At 40.2% G+C, this 12,333-nt stretch overlaps 1 protein-coding gene across 1 annotated transcript in view; it reads right to left on the reverse strand.

The window, feature by feature from the left end:
* LOC131221012 (lecithin-cholesterol acyltransferase-like 4) overlaps window positions 1-8,517 on the reverse strand; it is a 43,728-nt gene extending 35,211 nt beyond the window's left edge. Inside the window, exon 1 of the mRNA XM_058216066.1 lies at window positions 8,002-8,517. Within this exon, the coding sequence (XP_058072049.1) occupies window positions 8,002-8,242 (241 nt within the window). The 5' untranslated portion in view covers window positions 8,243-8,517. The remainder of the gene's footprint in view (window positions 1-8,001) is intronic.
* Between the last annotated feature and the right edge of the window lie 3,816 nt (window positions 8,518-12,333).

Below are 12,333 nucleotides of genomic sequence, written 5' to 3' on the forward strand. Positions count from 1 at the left end.
GTTCCTTCAAAACCCCTTGGCAAGGATGGATGGAGAGGATCGGTCCAAAGGAAAGTAATCTCCCTTTAATCTCCCATCTCTTTCTTTCTTTCTAAAATGCTTGAAAAAAATAAATGGAAGAAATCCATACGTGAGTTCAGAGATTTTTATTGTTGGAGATTTTGCGTAGAGAGAAATAGAAAAGGAGATAAGGGCTAGAAATGGGAAGAAATGATGGGCTTTTGTAGGGTAGGGGTGTAGCATTTGACCTCAAGGGAAGAGAGAGTAATAGATTGATGGGTTGATTGATTGATGGATTGATTGGACTACTTTGGGATTTGTACAAGTGGGGCCCGCGCCACGCATGTGCTACACGGTCCACCTCGGATTACGCCAAAAATTACAACTTCTAATATGGGTGTCACAATAGAGCATGTCGTGCGGCGTTGGAATCGTAACACCTACGCAGTCGCTAGGGTACAAGTCTCGAGTCATTGTGATACAGAAATAGGGTTATAATCGAAGCTTGCTGATCCATTCCACCAGGAACGTGCTGCACCAAAAACGAAGCATACGGTCGGTCTCATAGGGTTACGGGTCTTACAACTCTACCCTCCTAACAAAAAAGTTTCATCCTTGAAATTTCTCAACAAACAAACCTTACACAAGGCACACTTGCCAGGGTGTTATGTTTAAAGTTGCTAAGTTCTCAAATGGGAATGCTAATTTAGACTACATTGCAATGGAAACCTAGGGTGTGTTTCAAAATTTTCAATATTAGGATTCTAATCATTCTAAGTTCACAACAATCACGCAGTAAACAGTAGTTAATCTAAGACCATTAGCAAATATGTGATGTCATTCGCAGGTATTCTCAAGTTATGCTATGATACTCAGATGGGTCATAAGCACAGGATCACATCCTAGTGACTAACCATCAATCTATAACCGTCGGTTTACGTCAGCAATGTTCAGACAATGTAGATCATCCTATTAAAGTAATTATAGTGATTTCGTTGATAATTTGATTGTTTTGGAATATCATCAGTGGGCCATATGCCCAAATAGATTGGTAGCCTAATGGCACACATGTTGTACATGTGGGTGTCCATCCGGGTCACTCCCAATGGACCCCGCCTTGGTATATGTATTTTATCCATGCTTTACAGGCTACATGAGGAGCCGATGTTAGTCTAACGTGGGCCACACCACAGACTTCTATATTTCTAGTGGGGTCTGCCGTTCGGTTCTCACTCTTTGTATATGATGTGCCAATTAAGGCCGATTATCTCATGATGTCAGATAACATGCTGGTGTATTTAGCCTGGTAGGACACACAGATAACATGTCTGGTATAATGGATATCATACCCATTAATATGCCCACACACATAATTTGCATGCTTGTTGTGGATGACGATTGATCATAGCATACACCTATTGGCTTGAGATACTTAGGAGACCCCATGTGAGATAGGGTTGCCCCACATGATCGCACGATACGCGCAGGTTTGGTGAATGACTTGGATAGTATGACAATGTATTTTGAATCTATATGTCACAATCACTTTTACGCCCTAGCAACATCGGGGTTGTGGACTCCACAGGGCTATCGTGGATGGCCGGATTGGCTACTGGAAATATATGTTCTAGCATTAGGGTATTATGGATGTCCTTACGTCAAAGTTTTTAAACCCTTGTGGTACCAGTAGGATTCTTCAACGTCGAGATCGAGTGGATAACATGAGCACCCGAGTGCCTAATATCAGTAGGTCGCGTCTCCCACTGTGTCGTGGTCAGTTGAAAAGAGGTGTGACATTATCCACCCGAGGGTAGGGAATTGTAAGCTAGGTTGAGTCTAACCAGCTCGTAAATGAGTCCGCTATCGACAAGCCAAGTGGACATTGGCATACCACTAATGAGGCGGATAGTAAAGTCTTTTCCACTTACTTGGTCATGCGCTCAATGGGGCGGCAGCCAGTGTTAGAGTGTACTAGACACCGGTGATATTTCCAGTGACAAACCGTACTGATACGTGGTCTAGTTGAATATTGGCATACTTGTGTTACATCTCTAGCTTATGACATCAACCATGTATGCCTTACATTGCATAGCCTTGTTATGGCTAACAGAATTCATGGACTTGGCAGCTTAGCCCTCCATCATCTTCCACATACTTTGATTTTGTATTATTGTCATATGCATTGTGCGTGCACACACGCACTCTTCTGAGCTTCGTAGGAGGCTTATGCACGTTTGTTTACACTGCAGGTGATGCTAAGGCGTATCAGCAGCATTGAGCCCAAAGCATGAGCCTGTTCTTTTAAGTTTTGATTATATCTTGTATTTCCTTTCCAGCATTGTACTCAAAGATTATATTAGTAGATATATGATGATAATGTTATTTTGTGACTTGGGTACACTTATGGTTATGCTCCTTTACAAAATAAATAAATAAAATCACCATGAAAATCCTCCTTGTAGAATCCCGAGATCGGAACTTGGCATATGAGAGTTGGGATCTGATAATGGGGTACTACGGAGGCTATCGGCACTGAATTCGGCGGCCGGGAATTTTGTGAGTCCAATTCCCGAGTTTGAGGCGTGACAAGACATCTTTATTTCTTCCAACCCATTTGAACTTTATGGGGAATATCCTTCTCATTCTCTCCACTCTCATGAATTATCAACCCAAGATATCGGAAGTGATCATTTTGGAGAACTTCTTGGTTAGCAATCTTTGCTAATTCCCCATTCCCACTCCTATTGTTACTAAAATTGCACTCCATATACTCTGTTTTAGTCTGACTAATTGTAAATCCTTTAGATTCTAAAACACCTCTCTATAAATTTAGCATTGTGTTTATGCCCTACTTTGTCTTCTCAATCAAAACTATGTCATCTACAACTGCAAACAACATTCATGGGATCTCTTCCAGTAAATGCTTCATTAACTCGTCCGTAACCAATGCGAAAAGGTACAAACTCAATGCCAACCAATGATGCAAGCCTATAGTAATTGGGATTGCATTTGTCTCTCCACTAATGGTCTTCACATTTGTTACTGCTCCCTCATACATATCATTAATCATGTAAATATATCCTCTTGAAACTCCTTTACCCAATTAACTCTCTAGGGACCCTGTCGCAAGCTTTCTTTTAAGTCAATAAAGACCATGTCGAGATCCTTCCTCTTCTCCTTATATTTCTCCATCAATTGTCTAAGTAAGAAAATAGCTTCTATGGTAGACCTCCTTGGCTTGAAACCAAACTGATTTTCTGATAAACTCATCACATGCCTTGGTCTTTGCTCAATAACTTCTTCCCAAAGTTTTATAGTATAGCTCATAAGTTTAATACCACGATAGTCAATAGCTTAATCTTATAAATAGGTAGAACAATACTTTTCCTCCACTCTTTTAGCATTTTCTTCGATCTTGCAATATCGTTGAACAACTTTGTCAACCAAAATAAGCCAGTATTTCCCATACAAATTCAAACCTGTACTGGAATATCATCTGGTCCAAGGGCCTTTCCTGTTTTCATCTTTCCAAAGCTTCATTCACTTCAGATATCCTAATCCTACAGAAGCATCTATGGACTCGGACATTATTTAAGTTGATGGTTCCTTCTATCTTTAAGCTCTTAAAGTGATTGTCATTTAACAAGTTCTGAAAATAGCTTCTCCACCTTTCATTGTTCCTTAACTAGTACCTTTGGTCATCTCATTGTCCTTGAGTAGTAACTATAGTCATTGCTCTTTGTGCAACTAACATGATCTAGGTCCCCACTCTTCCTATCTCTCATTTTTGCAAGTTTGAAGGCATCTTTCTCATCTTCTCTTGTCCCCAATCTACTGTAAAGATTATCATAAGCTTTAAACCTAATGATCATCATAAGCTTTAATTTTAGCCTCACTACTTTTCAACAATCTTTTGGCATTTCTATATTGTTCAGGATTTTCATTGTTTCTAGTTCTTGTTGGACTTTGAAACATGCACATTTCTCGTTAATAGCTTTTTGCACATCGGCATTCCATCACCAAGTTTCCTTCTATGATTGCCTTTTCCCTCTAAATACTCCTAAAACTTCTTTTGCCGCTTTCTTAATGCACTCAACCATCTTATTCCACATAACATTTACTTCTTCCTTAACATTCCGATTTCCTTCTTCCATCAATTCACTTATAAATAACATTGTTTCCTCTCCTTTTAAATTCCACCACCTAGTTTTTGGACACTTATTAATTTCATTTCCTTTCTTCCATCTTTAAGATGATGAGGAAGTAGGAGAGCTTGTGAGGCTTCTGGATAAGCTTACTTTGTACGCTCCAAAATGAGCGCTTTTGCTCAAGAATAAGTCAGGTCGTTTCTCGGTTCGGACACTCTAAGAATGCTTGCGTTCCTCGTCTATGGTTGATCGGTGTGATTATGCATCCCATGTGTGGTACTACGGGGCCCCATCGAAAGTTGCGGCATTCAGTTGGTTGGTTAGAAGGAAGAGAGTTCTCACCATCAATGACCTTCAAAGAAGATCTACATTTCTTCCAAACGTGTGTCATGTGTATGGCCGTTGCAGAGTTGATCAATCATCACTTTATTCACTACAAGGCCACTGCGGAAATGTGGAGCTAATTCATTACTTCCTTTGGCATGTCTTGGGTAATGCCTAAGTCAGTTGAGATGTTACTCACAAGTTGACATGGTTTAAGAATTGGGAAGTGAAAACCGCCATACGGAGGATGACAATTTTGGCTATTTGGTTGGCGATTTGGGGGGAAAGAAATAGTAGACGCTTTCGTAATGCCTCTAGCAAGGAATAAGACACTCTTCTAAGGGCTAAATCCTTTGTTTTAGAATGGGCTTCAAATATAAAAAATTTAGAGGATTGAAATTTAGATTTTCTACTTTCTTTGTAATTTGTAGTGCTAGCTCGGCGCCTTTTGAATAAAAGCTCTTATTACCCTTCAGGAAAAATAAAATAAAAATCCATAACCATTAACCTATGTTGTGCAATCAAAACTCTCTCCAAATATCACCTTACAGTCCTTACATATTGATTGTCATATCTTCAAGGTGTTATGTAACGGTAACGGTGGCCGTAACGGCCACCACCGTTACCTTTACAATACATCCCGTAACGGCCATTACCGTCTCTTTTTTTATTGAAAAAAATCCCAAAAAACCTATATTTGCCCCGTAATGTTAATTAAAAAGTATGGAAAACCTGTATCTGCCCCATAATAGACAATTACGGAGCTGTTATGGCCTTTATAGGGGATGTAACATGCCGTTAACGGCAATCACGAGTCATTTTTTTCCCATAACGGTTGTTACGGCCATTACGACCCCGTAACACGTAACGGTTGCCACTGTAACCTATACGTAACGGCCTTTACGGCCCCGTAACGGCCTTTACGGCACACCATGCTTATCTTCCTAAGTAAAGAGAAATCAACTTGGCTTGTATATGATCCACTTTCAAGAGTTATTAAATATTCATCTCTCTTCTTAAAGTACGTGTTTGCTAAAGCTAGATTGTATGCAATAGCAAAATCAAATATAGCTTCCCCCATCTCATTTCTTCTTCCATATACCCTCTCATATCCTCTACTTTCCATTACAACATGACCACTTAAATCTCCTCCTACAAATATCCTCTCCATTCAGAATTTCTTCAATTAGTCCATCTATAATTCTATATCCTCCTGGAATTAACTCTTGATTCTATCATCTAACCCTACATATGGCACATATGCACTCATAGCATTAATTATTTCTTCTCCTAACACAAGGTTTATTAATAAAATCCCATCACTTACTCTCTTAATATCTAAAACTTTATCAATTTATCCTTTAAATCTTTATCTACCACTATCCTTACCCAAATCTAGTAGTGTCCCTTCCTACATACCAAAGTGTAAATCCATCAATTTCTCTAGTTTTGGCCCCTTTCTACTTGGTCTGAGCACAAGCTATGTCAACTCTCATTCGTTTCATTGTATCTACTAACTTCATGCTCTTACTTGTCAATGTTCTTATATTCCATGTTGCAAGACGGATCCTATTCTCCTGGACTAGCTTCTTTACCCGCGTGCGGGCAGAATGTCGTAGTAACCCTTGCTTGCTTCTCATAGCAACTAAGCACTCTTGCAACGCATCGCTTCTGGGGACACCCTAGCCAACCTTTGCCCATTTCTCGCTACACCCAAGTTCCGATGCAGCATGTTTCTTACAAGGGGGCCCTAGCGTGAGTTAATCTCACATTATCCAGCCAAAATATAAAAAAGGGTCGTTTTGGGATACTTCTTGGTCAACAATCCTCAACTAGTTCCTCGTTTCCACTACTATTGTTACTGAAATTGGAGTACAACACATAATTCAGATATAACATTTATTATCTTACGGATTTGTATGGTCATGTTGGTGGCTTTTATAAGTCATCATGTCCAACCTTGCATTTGTACCAAACATGGCTTGTAAGTTTGTACACTAGATGCAAACATTAATGAAAGTATGAAACTTTGTTCGTTCAGTTTCAAGAGTGTAATCAAGTGTCATTTCACAAGTGTTGTAACTAATCTCATTTTCCAAGTGCCATAACTGAAGGCCTCTTATGCTAAAGAGTCACCCAATGACATATGAATATAGTTGAGAGTGAGCCGCTTGCATAACCACCACCTCAGTCTCCGCCTGGATGACATCTTCCTGTTCTCAACACTTCCAACCAACTCAAGAGCAACGAGACCCAGATTGCCAACCAACAAACAAAGGGTCAAGTAATCAAAACCCATCAAAATCTGAGATCCACAAGCATGCACACATTTTCAATTATACAATTTTCTGTATAACAGTTTGTATTTCCCATTCCATAAGTATTTGTCCCAAGTCCGTAAATACCAACGAAAAAAAAATTCAAACACGTCATTCTCCATTAATAAACATCACAAGCTCCCCAATCCTGGCAAATAAGCTCTCAACTCATTATAAAAATGAGGGAATATAGATCATGCCATCCAAGGGCAGAGACTGTTGGATGACACATACACACACTTAGACCACGCATAGGCAAACACATGTGCCAATCCAGACCATCAAAAGAGGGAATATAGACCATATCATTCTTGGCCGAAGTATGTTGATCATATAGACACACGCTTCTAGCATAGATATGACAAAAACAAGTGCCAATCCAGACCATCCAAAGTCAGACCGTGTGGGACACAATTCATAATCATCCTATTTCACCTGTTGAATTCGGAACATTAGCCGTTTCACTTTTTTTCCCTTCTGGTGGTGCTATCAAAGCAATGTGCCCTTGGTCTGCACCTCATCTGCAACAGATCCAAGATGCAGACAGTCCCAATCAACTTACATGTATGCCACGTGTGCAGCGGATGTGTAAGTATGATCCTCTGTACTCCATCAGAATAACAAATATTTCATCTAATACGAGCAATAATCATCATCCATTTATGGTCAATTACACCTGTAGGCAAGCAACCACACATGCCTACTTCAGGAGTATACCCATCCCCACTATAGATTATTTTATTTACTTTTTTTAAAGATAACTGGAATTTTATTAAAAGTAGGCGCCGAGGTGGCTCACCACTCTATTGATTCCTTCTCTTAAAAACAAGACCCAAGCATCAGGTGGGCCAGGAATGCAATTTGAATGCCAATATCAGTGAATTTCACTTTAACCTTCCAATCTTTCATACGCATATGGCCCACCTGCCGATACATTCATCCCCGACTTTGAAGAAAATGCATCTCCACAGCAGGGCCCACCTGATAAGAGGCACGGATCAGCATAGGTGGGCCACACACGTTCCAGGCCGCTGCTTGCACACCTAACACTTTATCCTTAATCATGGGTAAACCTCAAGATAAAGAATTCATGTACATCCCAAACAAAAGCAACAGCATTCAATTTCAAAATTCAACATATTTCTTTTTTCAAAATTCAAAGGAAAAAGTTATTTTTTTGCACCAAAAAAAAAAAAAAAAAAATCACTCACCAGTCTCAGGATCGAACCGGGACCAGAGCTTCGTACAGAATTCACGATCAGCGCTGAGAATCCGAACCCACACCCGCTCTTCGCTGCCGTTAGCATCATCAACGGCTTTCAGTATCGATCCAGCTATTCCCGGGACGAGGAGGACCGGATCGAGATTAGGGTTTACAAAAGTCTGCTCCTTCTTGATCAGCTTCAACCATATCTCAATCGAATGAATTAAGTCTTCCAACACGACCGCCATCGGCAAAATTCAAATTACAAAAATAAATTCCTGTAAAGATCAGAATCTCAAAACCCTAACCCTAATTTGGAGGAATTTGGAGGAAAGGGTTTTGGGGGTTTTGAGAAATTGGGAGGATTTTGGAGAGGTGAGGGTGGGAATCGGGATTTGGAGCGAAGATTGGGGGATTTTTTTAGAAAGGATAAGGGTATTTTTGGGATCTTAGGTTGTACGGAAGGTTGGGTTGGTGGGTGCAGGCCGGAGGGAGGGGAAGAGAAGGTAAAGACAGCAAAGAATGTAACGAAGAAGACGACCTTTTCTTCTGAGAAAAATCTTTTATACTCTGGCCGAGCGATGATACGCTGGCTCTTTGAAATTCACTTAGGGGTCGTTTGGCACCTTGGATTGGAGGGGATTGGAGAGGATTAGAGGGGGTTTCAAATCCAAGCGAACAGGTTGTATAGGCAGCGAAACGCAACGGGGGCTATGAGGAGCCAATCCGTTATGGATGGGTCTTCAATCCGCACTCGTATGAGGTCCATTGTAATCCAAGTGAGAGCTTTAGGATACAATCTCAAAATCATTTGAAGCCAGTTGCTGTATAAATGAAAGTCGACACCACATTCAATGGGCACATAAACACCTACCGTTGAAATACGATTTTAGGCGCCTCAGATACATTGTTCTATGGATAAGCTGCAAATATTGTCGTTTTCAAACATTCATATCAATCAGCCCATGTAAAAATCGTTGGTTAGTCACTAAACAGGTTGGATGGTAACTAACCATCACGACTTGGAGAGTTTCATCACTCTTAGACAAAACATATATTCCCCGGTATGGTGCTGTATCATCAACCATCCGTGTCAAAAATTATATATCTCACTAATTGAGGATATTAAAGTTGATTTAGTAATTAAATTTAAACCCCCGTGAATATACCATGTATAGGTATTTTTGAATTAAAGTTGATTCACACTCAAGGGTACCAAACACACCCAGAGGATTGCCAATCCAGGGGGTTTCCAATCCTTGGGGGTTGCGAATCCAGGGGGTTCCAAATCCACGCTCCCAAACAGGCCCTTACATACGTGTCATACAAGTAATTAATTCAAAACAATTTGTTGAAATCAAGCGAACAGGTTTATAGATAGGAACGGACGGGGGCTATGAGGAGCCACCGTTATGGATGGGTCTTATCCGCACCGTATATCCATTTTCCAATATCTTTTTAGGATACAATCTCAAAAATAAGCCAGTTCTGAGGATGAAAGGAACCACACAATGGGGATTAAACACCTACCGTTGAAATACATTTTAGGGCCTAGATAAGTTTTGGATAAGCTGATATTTGCGTTTTCCATTCATCATCGCCCATGTGATCTTTTTAACAGGTTGGATGGTAACTAACCATCACGGTGGAGAGTTTCAATCTTCAATGCTTTTCCCCGGTATGGTGCTGTGCATCTGCCTCCGTGTTATACTAAAATGGGATTTGGATTAGATACTGACAACGCCAGTAGCCAAATCGCTACTGAAGTGACGTCACCAAGCTATGTGTATCCCGCCATGATGTATGTGCTGTACCCCACCATGATGGCATGAACAAAACAATGAGGTATATCTAAAGTACAAGCAGACCCACCACAGCAAACAGTGGGGCAGTGACACTCACCGTTGAAAATTTTCAAGGGCCCAACTTGATGTATTTTTGAGATCCAAGCTATTCATAACTTAACAGTAGATGAAGTGAAAAACCAAATATCAGCTTCATCCAGAACGTCCATGGCTCGTAGGAAGTTTTGAACAATGGATGTCACTGTCCCACTATTTTCTATACTGTTTTCCATGGTGAGGTCCACTTGATCTTTGGACCTGCCTCATTTTTTTCCACTCTTTTCCTAAAATGACCTCTTCAAATAAGTGGATGGTGTGGATATCACACACACATCATGGTTAGGCCTATCGAGTTTAGTGACATCACTTCAGTAGCAAGTCTTGAGTATCTAACCTGCGTCCCTAAAATGATTGGGCAAAATGAACCGGTGATTTAGATAAAACCTGTACATAATGGTGACCCACTTTCCCTACTTAGGGAGGGACGGTGGTGGTACCAACCGCCTGTTTGGGAGTGTGGATTTGGAACCCCCCTGATTTGAAATCCTTCTAGTGTATTTGGACCTGATTTGGGAAACTTTAATCTAAAAATAGCTATAGATGGCATATTTATTGGGGTTTGAATTTAAGTACTAAAATAAATTTAATATATCTAATTAGTGATATATGTAATTTTTGATATAATGTTGTAATAAGCTCGTTAAAATATATGTTTTGTTTGAAAATGATGAAATTTCAAGTTTCAAATGAGCCACAGACACAAGGCCATGTCCAAGCGACTAACTAATAATTTTTAACCTATGATTTACATGGACAATATTTGGACAATGTTAATCAATATATTAAAGTAATTATAGTAATGCAGTTAATAATCTAATTGTTTTTGGATATTATTAGTGGGTTATGTGTCTCATAGAATGATAATATAATGACATGTGTTACACTTGCAACTATTAAAAGGTTTTAGATGTTGTTCAAGATTTTACTGTGAATTTCAAACCTCCTCTTTGAGGGGGATTTTATATAGTGACACGTGTTACACTTGCAACTATTGAAAGGATTTAGGTGTAATCCAAGCTATTACCGTGAATTTCAAACTCCTCTTTGAGGGGGATTTGAAACCCCCTAGATTTGAACTCGCAGTTACTTCATGCTGCGAAATAAACCGGGGATTTCCATTGTGCCAAACGGCCCCTAATGTACATCCATTTCAATAAACAAGTGTCGATAATCAAAGTTGGGTAAGTTTGACCAAATTAATTTTGAGACTGACATTATTAACTTAGATTGCATACTACCCTACTTGTTTCTACCTCCAAAGGATCAATTTAGCGGGCAGGCCCATTGTGATGCATATGTTAATTCATAATTTCCATTTATTTTTTCAAATCATTTTAATGCATGTACATACAATTAAGACGGAGAATTAAGACAGATCCATGAATGAAGTGGACCGCATCAAATAATAAGCTTGGGTTGTATTAAATGCATGAAGCATTAAATGCCAATTGCATTCAATGCGAGAGTTACATATGTGGTGGGTGCACTTGAACGTTGGATCTATCTTATTTCTGTGCATCTACCTTAGAAAGACCTGAGAAAAGAAATAAACGGCAGGATAAATAGATAGATCACGGTAAGCCCGCCTGCAAAACTGCCCGTTCGTGGCTAGAGTCAGCAGGATAGTACGCAATCAGCGTCCGACTGACGTAGAGACAGCGGACTACAATTTACAGTGTTTTTTTCAGCGTGCGTGTATCAAGCGTCATAAATCACCAGACTATCAAAAACATCCCTTTCCTTTGACTTTTATTTATTTTATCATTGTTTCAGGAAAGGGAAAAAAAATTGAAACGAGGGACGACGATTTGAACTGTGCTCCTGCGGTAGGGCACTTGTCATGCGAGTGATGCCATCCGTTCAATAGGTGGGCCTCATCTTGGATAGGACATGAGAAACACGGAAACTATGATGGACCGAGTGCCTCTTTGCCCCACACGAGACTATTGGACCTTTGTGCATGAGAAGGTGCATGCTCACACGTACACCTGCGCCCACCATACGATGACCCGCACATGCTATAGGAAACTTCCAGCGCGGTTCTTAGATGGAGCCACGTGCAACAAAGAAGCGGTTTGCGTCCAGCATACCCACCTCGAAGGACTCCGTCCGGGCTGGGACCGGATTAGGTGCGGCCTTGACCGTTGGACCACCTAAATATATATGCATCGTATATCCAGGCCGTCCATCTATTTTGCCAAATTACTACAGGGCATGAGCCCAAAAAAATGAAGCAGATCCAAATCTCATGTATATCATATACTAAGAAATAGCGGTGATTGACCATTAAAAGCTTCATTTGGGTCACAGAAGTTTTAGATCAAGCTGATTTTTTTCCCTTCATGTAAGTTTGTGTGACCTTATCAATAGGATAGATGGAAAATAAACATTGCCGTGGACATTGATGTGGGCCTAGAATGTTTGGGCATTAATGT

This window comes from Magnolia sinica, chromosome 12 (assembly GCF_029962835.1).
Source record: "Magnolia sinica isolate HGM2019 chromosome 12, MsV1, whole genome shotgun sequence".
Lineage (NCBI taxonomy): Eukaryota > Viridiplantae > Streptophyta > Magnoliopsida > Magnoliales > Magnoliaceae > Magnolia > Magnolia sinica.